Source organism: Colius striatus, chromosome 18, assembly GCF_028858725.1.
Source record: "Colius striatus isolate bColStr4 chromosome 18, bColStr4.1.hap1, whole genome shotgun sequence".
NCBI lineage: Eukaryota > Metazoa > Chordata > Aves > Coliiformes > Coliidae > Colius > Colius striatus.
The window spans coordinates 11,028,272-11,048,169 of record NC_084776.1 but is presented as its reverse complement, the minus strand read 5'-3'; the positions used below and the strand labels follow the sequence as shown (position 1 = coordinate 11,048,169).

The 19,898-nt window shown below is 49.9% G+C and overlaps 1 protein-coding gene across 1 annotated transcript in view; it reads left to right on the top strand.

Annotated features, from left to right (window-relative positions):
* Positions 1-16,057, top strand: part of LOC104561974 (protoheme IX farnesyltransferase, mitochondrial) — a 116,323-nt gene extending 100,266 nt beyond the window's left edge. The window contains exon 7 of the mRNA XM_062011009.1: positions 13,801-16,057. Within this exon, the coding sequence (XP_061866993.1) occupies positions 13,801-14,243 (443 nt within the window). The 3' untranslated portion in view covers positions 14,244-16,057. The remainder of the gene's footprint in view (positions 1-13,800) is intronic.
* Positions 16,058-19,898: the final 3,841 nt, after the last annotated feature.

Sequence of the window (19,898 nt, the reverse complement as noted above, 5' to 3'; positions counted from 1 at the left end):
GAGGCTCCTTCCTTGGAGGGCTTCAGGACCCACCTGGACACGTTCCTGTGCCCCTGATCTAGGTGGGAGCTGCTTCTGCAGGGGGCTGGACTGGATGAGCTCTAAAGGTCCCTAAGATTCTATGGGTTCGTGTAGTGCTGGGCCTGGCAGTGTGAGGTGAGTGGTTGGACTCGATCTTAAAGGTCTTTTCCAACTGTAATGATTCTGTGTCGCTTTGCTGTGCCCGTGTCTGTAAGAGGCCATTGCCCCAGGGACTGACTGAGCAGACATGACAGTGTCATTCTCCTCAGGGAGCATTTCAGGGGCAAACAGGAGCTGATAAAAGACCATATCCTATTGAATATATGTTTAGGCCATCTTAAAAAAAATCTGGAAGGAGAATAATGTCTTTGGAGTTCACATGGAAGAAAATGTTATGTCATTTCAGGATTAAAACCATACTCAGTAAAATCCAACTTACAAGTCAGGAGCTTTCAGCTGGAGCATTCCCAGCTGCATTTATTCCTGTCTTTCCACGAGCCAGAGAATACCCTGGGAAGATTAATTTGTTAGTGTGTTTCTTAATTGCCCACTTCTAAACTCTCAGTTTTGAATGTTCCCTTTCCCCCTCCTTAAAGAGCAGATGAAGATTTCTATTTTAGTAACTGTGAACCATTTTTACATCCCTCATAAAACACTGGTCTCTTCAGCAGCCAAACTCTGACACAATTAGAGCTTGTTTTTCCTGCCAGCTACAAACTTCACAATCAAAGTGGCTCCACATAGTTATATTCTGGAGAAACTAATGAAGTTCAATTAACAGGTCTGTTAAGAATGGTTTTAGCACGCACTCATCCCACAGTGTGGCATGTTTAAGGCTTAACTGATACTCTCAACAGCAAGGCTTTTAACCAGAAATGATCAGAATCTGTGCAAAACCCTTTTCTCACTTGGGCTAAGAGCTTCCTATAAAAGTCACCCTGAATTGGCTTTGTGTGTGCGTGTCCTGATATGGATCTCATCCAGAGCAGGATGAAAGGGTTGGTGGGGTTTGTAAAACGTGTGTACTGCTTCTATACAAACATTGACTTCTCTGAAAGGGCTTTTCTTCTGTTTACACCCATAAATGATGTGTGTGTACAGTGTCTCATGTTAGGAGTGTGTAACAGCCATCCTTAGGGGTTCTGTATTCCTAAAGAGAGGAGAATGAATTAAAACCACAGAATGTCTGTTTTAAATAACTTTACCATTCAGTCTGCAGACACTTAGGTCTTGGATCTTCCATTGTTTAGGGATTTCTGTGTTGGTTTTGGCACCTCACTGCAGAGTGGGCGTTAGAAGGTGACTCATGTGCCCATGTGTCCAGCCCGGAGGAGCCAGTGAAGAGCTCCATCTCACCACCAGCCCTCGCTTTATAGGCTGTCACAGTTGGAATTTTCACTCCTGGGTTTAAAATGGCAGCTGAAGTGCTGCAGCTAAAGCCCAGTACATTGAGAGTATCTGGCACTGATTTTCATTATCTTTAATTTATCAAGTTCCAACATGTTTTGCAAAGAGCTGAGCTGTGTGTGCACGGGCAGGCAGCAGAGAGCACCGTCCATGTCCCAGGTGAGCTCTTCCTCTCTAATTTGCCACTGAGATGTGGTTACCTGTCCCTCTACCAGCTTTGCTGTGGAGGGGATAATCTGTGGCAGTGATACCATCAGTGGAAGATGAGAACTACAAACTGCCCAAGCAGACTTTGCCAGAAGATGATGGGCTGCTGCGTGACTTGATGTTATATTGTTTGTTCTAGGCAGCTGAAACTTTCTGCAGTCTGTGTCAGTGAGGCCAGGCAGCTGGTTTAACAGTGAAGGAAATGTTACTGAGCTGACACTGGTCTTTCTAAGGAGGCACACCTGGGAAGAGTCCTGAAGGTGATGACCTGGATGTAATATTGTAGTGCATTTCAGTATTAAACAAAACAACAAAAAGCATTAAAAAGGGGAAACAGAAGAAAAGAATTGAACTACACACACACACTGAACTACACACACTGAACTACACACACACACACTGAACCACACACACACACACACTGAACTACACACACACATTGAACTACACACACACACATTGAACTACACACACACACACACATATTGAACTACACACACACACACAGAACTACACACACACACACACTGAACTACACACACACACACTGAACTACACACACACACACACTAAACTACACACACACACACTCTGAACTACACACACACATTGAACTACACACACACGTTGAACTACACACACACACACTCTGAACTACGCACACACACTGAACTACACACACTGAACTACACACACACACTCTGAACTACACACACACACACACACTGAACTACACACACACACACTGAACTACACACACACACACACTGAACTACACACACTGAACTACACACACACACACATTGAACTACACACACACACACACTGAACTACACACACACATTGAACTACACACACACACACACTGAACTACACACACACACACAGTGAACTACACACACTGAACTACACACACACACATTGAACTACACACACACACACACACACTGAACTACACACACACACACACTGAACTACACACACACACACAGTGAACTACACACACTGAACTACACACACACACATTGAACTACACACACACACACACACACTGAACTACACACACACACACACTGAACTACACACACACACTGAACTACACACACACACACACATATTGAACTACACACACACACACAGAACTACACACACACACACACAGAACTACACACACACACATACACACACACACACAGGACATGCAGACCTGCACCCCTGCTCTAACCAACCTGCCCACTGTTGTTGCACTCATTAATAATGTGTAATTAGCTTGGAGACATAACCTAGTTTTAGGTAGAGGTGTGAAAATGCATTTGCACCTCGTTTAAAAAAACACCTCATTCTACTCCATGAGAGGGAGGAATGTGAAGGGAGTCAGAGAGCTAATGAGAGGGAAGGTTCTCACCACTTCACTGGGCTGTGTTGGAGTGCACATTTTCCTGTGGATTTTCACTCCTTGTAATCTTCTTACAGCAGCCACGTTATTGTGCATGTTGCTAGTTGTAGAGAAAGCAGTATTTAAGTGTAGAGCTTTCATTAGCATTTGAGGGAGGTGACCAACCCCGTGCTGTGCTGTGCCCTGTCTGCTCTCTCAGTTCAGCAACATCACTGGTGTGGTCCAAGGCCACGGCTGAGAGGGGCTCTGTGTCCTTGGAGAGAGCTGGAGAGCATTCCTGAGTTCCCATTCCAGAGATAGTAACCAAGTGTCTCAGGCTGGAGCAGCCTTGTTTTAGTTTGTCCTTGTTCTGTTTGTAACTTTCCTGTTTCAAAGATTCATACCTCAATGGTTTCTTGCACGAGAAACAAATACAGCATGTTAGCAGGTAAAAAGCCGGGCCCTTCTCTTTCCAGGGCTGCAAACACTACATGTCTTTTGCAGATCTCAGTGATTCCCAGTGATTGCCATTTCTGCCCCTGACAGGTAACTTCAATTATATGCTCTTAAGCCTGCTGCAAAGTCCTGCCCCCAGCCCTGGGGTTTGTGCCAACATAACTTAGGGGAAAACCTCACATTTCAAAAGCGAAAGATAAGGTTGTCTGTGGGAAGATGTGGAATTCTTTGTTGTGGGTTTGGGGGGTTTGTGGCTGTTTTTTAATGGCAGCTGTTTGAAAGTGCTGAAAGATCAGGAATGTTAACATTTCCTCGCTGGGGGAGCGGGTGCAGGTGAAGTGGCCAAAGGTGTGTGATAAATGTCGTTTATCACAGGGGTATCACTGCCTCGGATCTGGTGGATTTATGTGGAACTTAACTGCCAGCCCGTGATCTGCAGCAACACGTTTGCTTCCTTGAAAGCAGATTTCGTTGCTCCTTTGTGGTACCATTAGTTTCTGAAGAGACTTGGCTTTCCTCTAAATCTAGACATCCTCCACTCTCCTTGACAAAGGAGGGACTTAGGGGGGAAACTGTGACATTCACTTCAAGCATAAACACAGGCAGAAGAGGGAAAGCTGGTCAGTGTCCTGCTCTGTGCTGCAGGCAGGGCAGCCCTGGCAGTGCCAGGCTGCTGCTCAGCCCGTGTGCAGGCATCTTCAGGGAGCAGCACAGAGGTTCCCTGAGGCGTGAGAGGCACAGGGTGCACATGCCTTGAATGACTCTCATTTCGCTGTTCCTTCTCCCCACACTGACGCTTGTTTGCAGCTCACTTGTTAGAAACGGTTGTTGCCCACTTAAACTTGTTATTTCTAGTTAGCAGGGAAAGTCACTCAGGGGTAAACGTTTCCAAAGTGCCTGTACTTTGCCTTAGACGTTTTGCACTTCTTCCCTGCCCCTCCTGTGCTCATGCACCGGGCTCCATCCCGGAGGCCAGCCCCGCGTCCTCCCCGTGCCACTGCGCTCTGTCAGCCACCCAGCTCGATGGAAGGGACAAGTGGGGTCCTCGCCACAACGTGCTTATCAGTTAAGGGGATTTATTCTGAGTAGGTGGCAGTGGCTAAGCAGATAACAGCTCTGACAGGGTAGCAGACATTACAGACCCGTGGTGGCCTGGAGCCATAGGTATTACTGCACCAAAGAATGTTTATCTCAAGAGACTATTTAGTTTATCTCTGATGCTCCACTTCTCGCTTTCCTGAAAGACATCTTGTACTGATTTTCATTCATTTCAGAAATTTAAATAGTTCCTGGGGCTATGGAATTTATAGCCTGAGTATCAGTTGTAATCATGTGGAGGCTGATTTTTAAATTGCCTTTACTTTGTAATTCAAATTGTGTTGTATGGTAGACATTAATTATGTCAGCCAACATCTATTTACAAAGGGGGATTTAAAACCGGGCAGTTCTTATCAGCTAGTGACATTTGGCAGATGGATGGTTTCAGTAACAAAAAAAAGAGAGGAGAGGAAGGGGGGGCTGCACCCGACCTGTCAACGGCTGGAGCCTCTCATACCTTCCCTGGTGTGGCACTTGTCTGCCAGGAGGAGGGTGAGCAAAGCAACAGCTTCATTGTGTGCAAAATAAGCTTTGGAGATCTTTATGTCCCCTCCAGTTAAGCACTTTGAGCTTTCAAAGATCCTTGATGTGCTGGCAGGGCTGGGAGCTTGTCCTGCACAGGACCTGCGCAGGGGATGCTCGGGCTGTAAACTCCCTCCAGGAAACGCTGCTGGTCGGGGTTTCACTTCTCAGATGAAAGACAGCAGAATCTGTGGTCTGTTCCAGAGGAAGCAGAGATATTCATGTCACTGACATATGAGAATTGGAAGCTGGAGGCCCAGGAGTGTGCTTTGTGGGGGTAAAAACGGAGGCAGAGGGACAATGTGAGTAAGCAGCTGGTCTGAATTTAGGACAAAAGCCAGTGAGCTATGTTTTTACCCTCCTTTGGGTCTTCACAAGAGACAAAAGAAATGGCAGTTCTAGTGCTGGGGGACCTGGGGGACTGACCTCACAAATTCACAGGGAATGTGCCCTTACCTGTTTCTCTGCCCCACACGAGGCTGTTGGGGCACCTGGGGGAGATGGGGCTGTGCAGCAGCCCCCTGCCCCCAGGGCTGAGACACAACCCATGTCCTGGGGGTGACACAGCCCCCACAGGAGAGGCACAACAGGGGTCTGCAGCGGGGACTCGCTGCCCTGGGCTGCGAAGGAGCCCGGGAGGGAGCCTGGAGGAGGCGGTTGCTGAGAAAGCCCTGCGTGGCTCTGCAGGTTTGCAGCTCTCTGCCTATCCTGATCCTTGGGCAAATACTTCCTAAATGTGTTTACACATAACAGTGGCCTGTGCAAAGACTGTGTTTTCATCTTGCCCAACAGGCTCACCTGTTTTATGGCATCCCTTGCTGGGGTTAGCTACAATGAGCTATGTTTAGCAGTGTTTTCCTCAGCCTAGCCTGCACAATGGAAGGTGTTTCCCTCTGAGGCTTTTGGCTGTTGTGTGTCATACAGAAAGTGTGCATCCACATGCACGTGGCTCTTCTCTGCGTGGTGAGTGTACCTGAGGACATCTGCTTTCCTCCCATTGAAGGCAGTGGCCAGGAGCACTCCCTGGAGTCGAAAAGCCCACTGCCACCTTCATTCCACATTGGTGGGGGACGCTGAGCATCACCCTTTTGTTTTGCAGACAAGCTGCACACACGGCCAACATCCCCTTCCCTTTATGTGCTGCGGCAGTGAAGTCTACAGCAGCCCTGAGCTGCTGCTGTTCCACAGGCCTTTTGTGCCGTCCTTCAAAAGAAAAAGCTATTGAAACACATGACCATGAAGCTTTAGAGTTTCCCAGCCTTCCCCTCCTTGCCCTTCGCTTACGGGACCACGTAACCTTGACGGCAGCGGCTCGGGGCCACGGCTGCCTGTGCTCACGGCCCCACCATTGTGTGCAGCCCCAGACCTTCGGGGAAGCTTCAGGAGACACACTTTGCCTTTTTTCCCCCTCAAGGCTGCTGAGCATCTAACAGCATCTAACACAAGCAGTAGCATCTGCTTTTGTTTTCCAAGGGAAGCAGAAGCACCCGTTGTTGTCGTGCTGTGGTGCTAATACAGGGAGTGCTGAAGGGGTGAAGTGGAAAGGGGATTTGCTTCAGTTTGGTAGAGGTTCATGACTAGATCATTCCCCAAAGTCTTTGTGTTTGAGAAGGCTTCATGATCCAAGTCAAGATGTGAATTTGGTAGAGCTTGTCCCTTTTCTACTGCCAAAGACAGTGCGAAAAATTAAACAGTAGGTGACATCAGCTCAGGAGTGATGGTGTTAGGGCCGTGTTCTGAACACGTGTCATCAGGGGCCAGTCAATTTACCCCAATAGTCATTTTCCATCACCAAAACAGGCTGAAAAGCAGCAATTATTGCACCATCTTCACAAACAGAAGATGCTTCCGACAGCTTAATGAACCAGTCCTTGCACACCAGGACACTGCAGCCGTGCTGGGGATGTGGCTTCAAACCACGCTGAATATTTGTGCCATCTTTCCCAAATAATCCTTCATCACATCTGCAGTGGGCAGCAAGGCTTTGACAAGATTCCAAAAGCTTTCTTTACCCCCATAATTGCTGCATAGTTAGAAATCTATGCTCTAGTGGTTGATAGGGCTGGGACAAAGGCTGGGCTCAGTGATTTTCAAGGTCTCTTCCAGCTGAAATGATTCTATGATTCTGTTCTGTGATTCTCTGGAATCTCTGAGGAAGACTCTCGTGTTAAACCTGTTGTGAATGAGCACAGAAGAAAAAGAGATGGAAAAGCAAAGCTTGGGGGATGTGTCCAGTACATCTCCTGTGAGTGTAAGATCCTGCAAACGTCCTGCAGGACTGGGCCACGGTGCAGAGCTGGGACTGGCTGTGTTCCATTTCCCGTAGAAAAGGTGAGAAGTGCAGTCTGAGACAGCACAGTTGCTTCCAACAGGTGGATACAGCTGCACCAAGTCAAGTCTCTGAACTCTAATCTACCTTGTCTGGATTAAAGAGGAGTAATTTGTTGAACATCTTTAAAGGGAGGAGAGCCAGTTGTGTGCTATCAAGTAAAACGGCGTGTGGTTGTTTCCTCCATTCAAAGACTGAGCTTGGACTACCAAAGCCTCCCCCTCCTGACAGCAGCCAAACTCATACCAGTTTCCTAGAGACAAAAGGCTGGTGCTTTCCTCTCACAAGCCAGGGAGCTACCAAGGTCTGGAAATAATTTCAGAATTCCTTCACATTATTCAAGGCAGAAGAATTACTGAAATTGTGCTTTAAGCAAACAGCGTTCTTGGGTTGCCAAGGCAGTAAACACCAGCTTTGGGAAATGCAGTAAGGCTTCAACATCTGTTTTGGAGCTGATATTTTAACCATTCCATGTTTATTTTAATGCCTGCTTGGCCAATTCCCAGTCATACATGTGCAGCAGCAAAGCAAAGACAGAGGGAGTGAGTCCATTCCTGAATTGCCCTTCCCTTATGTTTTGTTTAATTGATTAAGTAAATAGGTGTTTGTCCCCTCTAGAGCTTGAAAGTGATACAAGAGTTTTGCAGAACACTGTGTGGAGGAAGGCACTGTGTGTCATCAGAATAATGATGGATAGGGAAGGGATAAGAAGCTTTTCATCTCCAGTGTGTTTGAGAAGGTGATGTGGATGCAGCAGGCTGTGCAGATAACCCCGGCTGTGTGCAGACAGGGCTGTGTTCACCCGCCTGCCCGGGCTGGCAGGGCCCCAGAGGCCACGTTCCACCAGCACACGCTGTGCTCCAGCCTCTGCCCTCCTTTAGCTCAAGTCCTTTTCTGCCCTGGAAGAACTTCAGATGTTTTTTTGAGAGTTTCAATTGAATTACCCCCAAGTACTGTGCCTTGTTTAAGGCAGACAGCTGAAATAGTTCAGCTGCAGGTGAAATCCTTGCTGCCACTCCGTGTGCCAGCTACACAGAGGATAAAGCTCTATGATGATCAAAAGGCATTACCAGCAGGAGATGTGTTTCAGGAGAGTGGCATCCTCATGAGACAGCCAGGCAGGATGCAAACCTCGCCTCAGCCCTTCTGTGGATCAGAACCTGGATTTGCAGTCCTCAGGTGGCTTTACATGACTGAAAGGGTGTGCTCTGAACAATGCTACCAGCAGGACTTCTGTTGGCACTCAGAGCTCAGCACCTGCACGTGCTCACTCTTTCCTGAGCAGATGATGTAGAGATCTGAACGGATTCTGAATCCTTTGCAGGACATGAGAAGTTTTTGGGACTCACACTAGAGTCTGGAGCTTTTTGTACCTGGGTCACTGATCCTGGCATAAGGTCAGGATGGACAGGACAAGAAACTGTGGCCATCTGATTGCTCTGTTGTCCTTTCCATCTGTTAATCAGTGGTCAGAATTCACACTCTGCAAGGGTTTACACCCAAAAAGCCATCTCCCAGTTCCCCACTCTTAGGTGCTCTTCTCAGGTGAGACGCCAAGGGCTCAGTGGGCTCAGGGGCTGGCATTGCCCCCACACCTGAGATCTGGACCCAGCAACTGAGGTCATCATAAACAGCTGTAAAAGGAATCAAACATGACATTTTAATCAAATTTTACAGGTACCACACAGTCTTCCTGACACAGGGAAGAGCATAACTTTAGAGTGAGATGCTTCTTGCAGTGAGCCCCTGTGGTTTGGGAGCCCAGAATCACTGTCTCATCTCACAATTATTTCCAGCTCTCACCCAAATTTATTGGACCTTAAAACATCCTGCCAAGCATTTTCCAAATGACTTTGAAATTCAGTTTCTTGTTTGCTATAGGAAAAGTGCAATTTATAAAGCTTTGGTGTTTCACTGGGTACAAACACATGCACAGAAGGAAGGAACGGGTTCCTGCCTGCGTCAGTGCCACTTGGCATTTTGGCTCTATCTTAGGTATTGAAATAAAATACTCAGCTTGTTCTTGTTTATTAAAAAGAAGATATGTTACTGTTTAAATACTTCTAAAAGAAACTGAGAAGAGAAAGAATAGCTTAACCTTAAAACTCGTGATGAATGGTACAACCTGTGATTTTTACCTCTCTGGATGCTACAGGACCTACCTGGTTCTCTGCAGCCCCGTGACTTTTGACATGGTTTAAGGGGGACAAGGTGATTAAACAACAGGAACTCCATGAGAAAATATTTTATACCTCTTTTGCACACAAGAGTGAAAGGATACTGGAGACCTGGGTCCTGTTTGCCTAAATAGAATCATTTCTTTCCCCCCAAATCAAACAGGACCCGTCTGCCAAGTTGCCAGGGTTTGGAAGTGTCCGCTGGCAGCTGTCCCGGGCTCATGCCCGGAGAAGGGAGGAGTACAGAGGTGGTTGTAAATGGGCTGAACTTGCAGCTATCAGAAGTCTAGTCAGAAAGGCCCAAGTGCTGGGGAGCAGCACGAGGAGGGTGCTTGTGCCCTTGCAGCAGAGCTAAGGGGTGGGTGTGAATCCCACGTTGCACCGGGGCCGAGGAGCCGCGGTGTGATGGGCCCCGGCCGCCAGCTCTGCAACCCCTGGGCAGCTCCTGTCAGGAACAACCTCATCTGACCCTCACCTAATTATAAACTGTAGAGAAAAAGGAGATTTACATTGATTAAACTGGGTTCTCAAACTCCTGAGAGCAGAGAAGACTCCGTGTAATGTGGAACCAGGTTTGTCTCCAGAGTCAGTGTCACTGTAATACTGCTTAAAATGCTGCTGACCTAATTATGACATCGTTAACATTCATCTAGTAAATAATGAGTATTACAGTGTCTGCTCTGGGCTTGACAGGGTCCCTACTGTGGGCTCATTTGGTGCTGAATTCTACTGTAGCATGTGCTGTGCCTTGCAAGTCATCAGACTCACGTGAGACTGAAAGATCCCCGCCAGCCTGACGGCCTCAGCCCGGGCAGAGGGAAGTGCAGGATGTCCGAGGCACATGGGAAACCAACAAAGAGCTTGGGTCAGTTCAAATCCTCATAATGGGCTATTAAATTGTTTTACTGTTCAGCTTCTCTGTAAAATATCAATTATCTCGATGGTTGTAATGTAATCAAAGTAATTAAATTGCAAAGGCTTGCATGTAAAAACCAGAGCTCTGTAAATGGGAATCTAGCCTCAAGTGGTTTAGTTGGTCTGTTTGTGTTTAAAAGTTCCTCCAGATGACTTTTTTTTTTAATGGTGTTATAGTTAGGGAACTGTTAAAGGGTTTTGTGTGTTTGAGGTTTAGGGTGTGTTTTGAGCTTGACTACACACAACGTTTGAACAATGGAATAAGCAAAGGCCGTGCTGCAGCCGGCACACGGGCCCGCAGCACACAGGATGGAAAGCCTCTGCCTCCTTCCCCCCAGCTCCATCCAGCTTCCTCAGCTGAGGGATCATCACAGAGTGGTGGGGGTTGGAAGGGACCTTTAGACATTGTCCAGTCCAACCCCCCTGCCAAAGCAGGTCCCACCTAGATCAGGTCACACAGGAACATGTCCAGGCGGGTTTGGAAACCTCCTGAGAAGGAGCCTCCACACCCTCCCTGGGCAGCCTGTGCCAGGGCTCCCTCACTGGAAAATGACAGGCTCATGTCTCTAAAGCATTTCAGATGTGAAACTTGAAAAATGGGGTTTATCACACTCAGGATCTTGCCTCCAGTAACACGTTTTACAAGAACACGAAGAAGCCAAAGAACGACACGTTAGGAGACCGTTTTCCTGGGGTAGGGAGCACTGCTCCTGGGCTGAACTTTGTTTCAGTTGATTTCTGTAGAGCTACTCCCTTGGGTTTCATCAGAACTGAATCCAGTCATATTTTGCTAGTTCTGTTTGTTGCCCCAGTTTTCTGAAAGGAATGGTAATCTTGGGGTGCATCATTTTCAGCCATCTTCAAGGGTTCCAATGTAGAGAAGGTGCTAAGCACCCACACCCTGAAAGGTGACTTTAGCAGGACAGTGGCAGGATTTGCAGGCATTTTGGGCCACAGCCCTGGAGGTTGCTGCAATTCCTAGCAGGCAAGGTTGTCCTGAACGCTGCACACTCAACAGATGAGCATGTGTCCGTGCTTCACATGATTCATTTCCAGAGGCAGGTCCTCACCTCGTGGAGTATTTGTTACTCATTTGAAAAAGGGATGAGACAGATCTTTCACACCACCAGTGAATCTTACAAGCAGCTGGAAACCCATGTCAAGTCTCATGGGCTGCTTGTTCCTTCACAGGTCGATAAGATAAAGGCTCCTTTGCAAACTTGGGTCACTGTTATTTGGCTGACAACTCCAGTGTAAGGTGTGCTCCTTAAGAGGAGACATGCACAGCCCCAAGGGAAATACACAGCCAGAATAGATGGAAAAAAGGCATGAAGCAGTTCAAAGGAGACAGTGACTTGGTCTTTGTCAGAGCCCCAGCAGTTGCTGGGGAAGAAGTGAGCATTTGAGGGAGAATTTCAATCCATTTACCTGTGTGCAGATCAGTGTTGCTGTTTCTGTGAAGTCATTAAGAAAATGATAGACTCCTGACTCCAACTGAGAATTAGTTTCCATAGAGAATGAGCTGCTGTCGGCAGAGAGATGCAGAGGAGTGTTAATGCCAGAGCAGAGTGTTTGGGAACTGGGGAAGCAAAAGGAAAATCCAGGAATGCTCATAATGTGCAACAGCCTTGGGGGATTTGTGGTGTCTTCAGACAAAATTAGTGAAGGGAGTTTAGTCTGAGGGCCTCCTTGAAGCTGAAATCAGCATGTAAGCAGCTTCTGCCTTGGTAAGCCCTGTGTGTAAAGCAAGCTGTGAGAGATGTGGCACTTCATAGCTCCTTTTTAAATGTAAAAGCAGCTAATTGATGTGAATAGGGTTACTTGTTCGAACTAGATCAAGGTTCATACAGTAGGTTTGAAGGAGTAAAAAGTTCTGCTCTTCTGTCACCTCACTAGCAGCTCAGCCACCTTCCAGGCTGCCAGGGTGCTGCTGTTTTCCCAGTTCCCAAGTGGGAGCAGCTGATCTTCTGCTGTCATTGAGCAGGGCTCCCTGTTTCTAGTTGCTGGGGGACACTGCTCTGGACAGGCCAACTCAGTAACCTCGCAGTGAAAACAGTCTCCTCCCAGGAAAACAGTCTCTTGGAATCATAGAATCACAGAATGGTTTCAGCTGGAACAGACCTTTAAGCCCATGGAGTGCAGCCTCTGTCCCAGCCCTGTCACCCACCAGCTCTGAAACCCCTCCAGGGACAGTGACTCCAGCAGCTCCCTGGGCAGCCCCTTCCAATGCCTGACAGCCCTGGCAGCAAAGAAATTCCTCCTCACATCCAGCCTGAACCTCCCCTGGTGACACTTGAGGCTGGTTCCTCTTGTTCTATTGCTTGTCACTCGGGAAAACCTTTCAGGTAGCTCTAGAGAGTGAGAAGGTCTCCCCTGAGTCTCTTGTCCAACTTTGCTTTATTTCCACTAATCTTCTCTTGGGTAGAGCCTGAATTGGTGCAGAAACCAATTAGTGATGGTTCATTCTGAGGCAGTGACTTGCTGAAATGCTTTTCAAATTAAGTGCTCCAAAACAGAACCACCACTGTGTGCAACCCTGTGGAACAGAAGCTGCCCATGTCCCTCAGAACATGCCTGTGTCACATGGAGCCTGCCCACAACCCTCAGAACATGCCCATGTCCCTCAGAACATGCCTGTGTCACATGGAGCCTGCCCATGTCCCTCAGAACATTCCCATGTCCCCCAGAACATGCCTGTGTCACATGGAGCCTGCCCATGACCCTCAGAACGTGCCCATGACCCTCAGAACGTGCCCATGTCCCACAGAACATGCCTGTGTCACATGGGCCTGCCCACATCCCTCAGAACATACCTATGTCCCACAGAACATGCCTGTGTCACATGGAGCCTGCCCATGACCCTCAGAACGTGCCCATGTCCCACAGAACATGCCTGTGTCACATGGAGCCTGCCCATGTCCCACAGAATGTGCCCATGTCCCACAGAACATGCCTGTGTCACATGGAGCCTGCCCATGTCCCTCAGAACGTGCCCATGTCCCACAGAACATGCCTGTGTCACATGGAGCCTGCCCATGTCCCTCAGAACGTGCCCATGTCCCTCAGAACGTGCCCATGTCCCTCAGAACATGCCCATGACCCTCAGAACGTGCCCATGTCCCTCAGAACATGCCCATGACCCTCAGAACGTGCCCATGTCCCACAGAACATGCCTTTGCTTCTGCAGAGCAGCAGGTTCGTAGCACGTCTCTTTTGCAAGCAGAGCCTGAACGTGCTGAGTGTTTCTGTGCAGTGCCCCTCTAATGCACGTTCCCTTCTCTCTCCCTCTGCAGGTGCATTACTGTTGGGAGGAATCCTCTACTCCTGGCAGTTCCCTCACTTCAACGCCCTGAGCTGGGGTCTGAGGGAGGAATACTCGCGGGGGGGCTACTGCATGATGTCCGTCACGCACCCGGGGCTGTGCCGGCGGGTGGCTCTGCGGCACTGCTTGGCCCTAGTTGGACTCTGTACGGTGGCTCCTGTCCTCGACATCACCACGTGGACTTTCCCCATCATTTCACTCCCTCTCAACCTCTACATCTCCTACCTCGGCTTCCGCTTCTACAGGGCCGCAGACCGCAGCAGCTCCAGGAAGCTCTTCTTCTGCAGCCTGTGGCACTTGCCGCTGCTGCTGCTCGTCATGTTCACGTGTAAGAAATCCTTCCTAGAGAGGGAAGAAGAAGGTGATGTGCTCACTGGAAATCACGGGGGGGCTGTGGAAATGAGATTGCCTTAACTATCACTCGTCACATCCTCGTGACACATCAGGTAGTGTATGTTAGTAACGACAAGGGGGAAAAGCTGTGGGGATGTGTTTGAAGAATCATTTGTGCCTGGCGACCACGTCACGCGATAGTTGTCTGGTTTCTTCTGAAAGGAAGTAGATGTGAGAGCTTAAAACATTTACAGGCCTCAGGGCCCCTCCTCACGGATCAGAATGTAGCCTGTGTCAGACGCACATCACTTTGGGATGGCCTTGCAAAGTCCTCGGGGGTTGTGGCCTCTTATCCCGTGGATGGGTTTGGTGGCACGCTCCTGAGCAGCAGTGCTGGCAGGGAAGCAAGGGAGGGGTGATTCCCACCCTGCTCCCCAGGCAGCCTTTCCAAATTCAGCTTTGGGGCACACAGTGGGTTGGGTGGCTGGATCTGTGCTGTCCCTGATCTGTTGTTACACAGAAGCCTTCAGTTCCTGAGGCTTTTCTCCGGTGGTTGCTTTTCCCAAGGTTCCCATTCACCCCAGTAGATCTTTCACACGCTGGCACAGTGCCGAAGGAGGAAAGCAAACTGCCTCTCAGCACACTGCACATCAGCTTCTAAACAACCTTCAGGTGAACAGCCCTGCTGTTCCACACACCTTGAGCACACTGAGCCGTTCTGTGCCTCCGTCACGGTGGTTTCCCATCCCTGTGGTTTTGCATTGTTAGAGTTGGAGCCCTCTGGCAGACCTTTGTCTGGTAGAAATTGCCATCACTGTTTATGGGAGTGAAGCTTTGAAAAGGTGTAGGAGGTGAGAACCAGATCTGAGAGTCTGGTAGTTTTAAGACTTTTCTATGCTGATGTGTCCTGTGTCAGCACATTGAGTCTCAGACAAGCCCTGGGCTTGCATCAGGAGTTTGAACTGGGTTTGGTATCAGTGTGGTGGCTGAGACAGGGCCTGGCCTTGAGGGTGTACTCAGTAAGGAAACACGTTTTACAGGGAGAAAAGTTGGAGATTTTTATCTGATACTGTAATGTTCAAATTCCTCCTGCAGCCAGTGTCCCCCAACAGGGTTGATGTGGATGGTCTCACGAGGAAAATGCATCATCTGTGTTAACTGACTCACTGCAGAGCATTTCTCACCACGGTTCCTCAGCCCTGGGTGGCTGTGCCCATGGGGCTGTCAGTCCCTCAGCCCAGGTCACTGTGCCCATGGGGCTGTGTCAGTCCCTGGGGCTGTGTCAGTCCCTCAGCCCAGGTCACTGTGCCCATGGGGCTGTGTCAGTCCCTCAGCCCAGGCTGCTGTGCCCACGGGCACTGCCTGGCACACGGCAGCGGGACAGGGGCAGAGGCCCCACGTGGCTGGCACTGCCTGTGCTGACTCGATGCCCTTTCACACTGAGATTTCCTCCCCAGAAGGCCTGGGCAGTGCAGCTGAGCCTCAATCCACAGACACAGCAACACCTGAAGGGCAGACACTGGCTCTAATTTGGCCCCCAATAAAGCCCTTCAGGAAACGTCACAAATCTGCCGCCACGTGCAGATCACACTGAGGTAAAACCTTCACCGGCTGCTCTCGGGACACAAGCCCCATTTCTGCTCTGGGTGGCACTGGTGTAAATGCAGAGCAGTGTGAGTACCCTCTGCTCTCACAGGAGCGGGGCCACCTCTGTTACACAGCTCTCCAATCATCAGCTGCAGGATCTCTGCCTCACAGAGGTGACAGGATTGGGTTCCCTCTTGCTGTTTGTCTGATGTACTGTTGTTCTTGAGTTACTGTGGGCAACCCTTCCTAGAAACATCTGGAAACTGTGCAGCTCCTGAATTTGTTTTGGAAAGGCATCCAGTGTTCTCTGCAATAAAGTGCATACTGTACAAAACAAAGATGAGTGCTCAAAATGTGTCTTAATTCACACCAGGTTGAAGTTCCAGTCCAGCTCAGACGGCTGCACAGGGACTGGATAGTTTGGTGGCATTTCTCACAGCAACAATCTGGTTTATTGATCATTGTCAGAGCAGGGACAGCTTGTGAAATGCTGATTTGTTGTGCAAAAAGCAAACTGAAGCTAGGTTGTGTGTGTGTGTGGAAAGGGTTTGTGGAACACCAGAGGATTTGGTCAACTTTTAGCTCTGAGAGAAACCTGAAAAGAGCAAATGTCTCACATCCCCACTGATGTTGCTCCCAGAGGCAGAAAGTGCTGCTGGAGCTGGGGGGTTGTGGTTTTCTCCCAGATCATCACAGGATGGCCTGTGCATACCGGCTGCTGTCCTGACAAACTCTGTCCTGATTAAAGACCCTGAGGAGATGCCTGTGGTTGTGGTTTGAAGAGCGGTCGTCTTCATTGCTTGGGCCAAAATGTGTAACATTCACAGGGTTTAGGGCCGGGCAGGAGCTTTATATCATCCCTGAGTGTCTGCAAAATGCAGGTCACAGAGTTGCACCACCATCTCCACACCCTGTCACCCTGGAGACAAAGCTGGGTTTAGAGTGGCTGGATCTGGGATTTCAAGGTAGGAACTTCCTGGCTTTTTTTACAAAGTAAAAGCAAAAGCTCTTTTCACCAGGAAGGAGTTCTCTGCTTTGCTACAGACCATGAGGCAGCTGTGGATGAAGCCTTTGACTGCCCTGAGGATTGCTGCTGTTGCATGTGCTTCCAAAGTGAAGCCATTGCCGAGGGGAGAGCTGGGCTGCAGCCAGGGGCTGTGTGGGGCAGGAGGGGCTCTTGGGGTCTTTCCCATCTCAACAGGGCAACTGTGAAAATGACAAAGGTACTGAAGTGTCTGCCCTCATTCCAGGGTGTTTGGTGCCTGTGAGGAGGGTTCACATCAGCCATGGCTCTGATGGACCCAGACCTGGGCTCCTGCACCCGGGTGCTGGGCTGTGCCAGCAGCAGGCCCTGGGGCTCCTGGGCTCTGAACCAGCAGCTCCTGTGATGAATTGCCAGGGGTTTATTTCTTCTCTTGTCCCATTTGGAGCAGTTGAATCCAGGTTGTTTGTCATCCCATGACCCTGGTGACGGAGGATCCCTGTGAAGCGCCCTCCTGCACAATAGCAGCTGTCTGTGTGGCAGTGGAAAGCCAGCAGCAGTGTGCCATGTCCCTCCTGCCCCTGGCTCTGCTGGAGCCTGCCTGGTCTTGCACCACCAGGAACCTTCTACTAAAGCTCACTGAGAAATCCGAGCCAGTGACTCGAGGATGGAGCTGCTTTTAGTCAATCTGGACTTCAAACCTTTTGTGTGGTTTTGTGGATAAAACAGTAGCCCTGAGGCTCGGGGGATCTTCCCAGACCTCTGCTGAAGAAACACACTCCATCTGTAAAATAGGGATGATGATCTTTTGCCTTGTTGGGTGAGTCAACAGCTCCTGCTTTTGTCACTGCTGTGCCTGTTACACTGTGTGGCCCTGCAAAGGGAGCCCTGGATAATGGTCTGTGGGGTGGTGCAGAGAGCTGTCACGGGATTCCCACACACATCTCTTCTTTGCTCTGACCTTGAGGAAATCACTTTTCTTGGCACAATGCCTCCTCACAGGACAGTGTGGGGAGCTGAGCTCTGTGGCTTTGCCCCGAGCTCCTGCATTTGCCAGGAGCCTCCAAGTCTGTGTGAAGCTGCCTGCGGTGCCCAGGCACTGCAGCCTCAGTGAGGAAACCCAGTCCCTGCACACACACAGCTCTTCCCCTTCTCATTCCCCCCAGTGTTGTTTTTTCTCGCTTCCTGTACGGATCTCTGCTGTAATCTGCCCCAGCAGGGTCACACGTTCACACTCGCCGGGCTCCAGCAGCGTTTCCCACTCAGCCGGCCCGCGGCATTCCAGGCCTTACAGCAAACACACACGTCCTGTTCAGAGCTGGCCATCCCATGAGGGCAGGAATGGGAACACAGTGATGCTATTAGAAATCATTATCATTACAGAGAGAAAGCATGTTGTCCTGGTTGCTCTCCAGAGGTGATTAGATATTCCCCCTTCCTTGGAAACACAGGCTGCCTGCAGAACACTTTGCTTTCAAAACAGAAATATCAGCACTGTTTTCCTACCGAGCAGCTCTGCTGGAGGTGGTAACAGGAGAAGCTCCATCACAGGCCGTCCCTGACGGCATTTCTAGTCCTGGTATTTCTTAACCAGCTGAAGGGCCGTCCCTGCTGAGGGCTCCTGGGCTGCAGGGCGCCGCGGTCTTTTTGCCTCTCAGCGCTGCCACTTCTCCTTCCAGTCACAGAGGAGCTCAGTCCTGGGGACGGGGCCTCTCCCCCAGGGAACTGTGTCCAGCACTTGGGCCTGCCAAAGACAAGTCAGAGTCTGGTTCCAATGTTGATCATCTCCCAAGCAGCCTGCTGTTAATTCAAAGAGGACAACTGAGTTGTGAGGTCAGAAGTGTCATTGGTGAGGACTCCTGGGAGTCCCTCAGAGGTGTTTCCATCAGTGTTTTTTAGTCTCCTCTGAAATAAATGTCCTGTAGATTTTTAGGGCTTCAACACAAAGTTTAGCAAGCCTTAAAGCTGCCTCCCAAAGCTTTCTGTGGGCAGAGCTTGCGTGTTTCCTGACCGTGAGGCAGGGCCTGCTCTGCCAGAGCCTGTGTTGCGTTGCTGTGTCACACGGCCCCGGCGCCGCTTACGTTCCAAAGAAACACAAGGACAAACTTGTTCCCTGTTGAGGTGAGGGAGCACTGGAAGGGGCTGCCCAGATGGGCTGTGTCCTTCACTTGGGACATTTTAAACCCCAGCTGGATGAGTCCCTGTGTGCCCTGCTCTAGGTGGTGCTGCTCTGGCAGGGGGTTGCACTGGATGAGCTTTGCAGGTCCCTTCCAGCCCCTGTGATTCTGTGATTCTGTCACTGCCCCTCCCAAAGGCTGTTGGCAGGCCCAGGGCAGCCAAATTGTCCTTGACCCAAAGAGAAGGAGGCCTTTGGAGCACAGTGTGTGTACAGTGTCCCAGAGCCATTCAGACCACCATCAGTGGTGTCTAAATGTACGTGTGTCTGAAAGAGCTGGCGGGACTCTCATCGGCCTTGTGCACTTCCCGTCACCTCTGCTGTTCTGCTTCCAGACTGCAACCGTTGCTGCCGAAGGTTTTCCAGCATGGGTCAGTGCCTCAGGCTGGGGTTTAGTTTCCAGAGTTTCAGAAAGGCACAGTTTAAGTGTCTCACAGAACAAGGTTGGCAGAACGAGCTGTTTTCCCACAATGTAGAGACGCTTTTCCTACCGCTCCCAACCAGTTCTGGCACCTCCAGGCCTCGGAGCGGGAGCTGATGCCTTGGCAGCGGGTTCAGGTTGGTGCATTTCTCCATCTGGGAAGGTTCCCTGAGTCCTGGAAGGTTGCTGCTCCCAAACACTTGTTTGAGCGTTGCTGCTGACACCTCCTACGAGATGCTGTGAGCGTGGTGGGCACAGCCCGGCACGAGGAGCTGTCAGGGAGCTGCTGCCGTGGCCCTGGGGTGTAGGGGAGCACGGGGACTGACAAGAGGTGCCTGGGAAGGAGTTTGCCTCAGTGACCCCTGCAGCTGGACAAGTTGCCCTGCATTTCATTCCTATATTACCATTTTCCCAGGAGCTGTGGTGCCCCTCGAGCAAGGCCGGGCACGATGCCCAAAGGGGAGTGACGTGTCCCAGAGGTGTGTGTGGCCCCAGGGACTGGCACGTTGGTGGGTGAGGGGTTTTCCCTCTGATTTTGCTGCCCAAGGCCCATGCAGGGTCCTTTCTCTC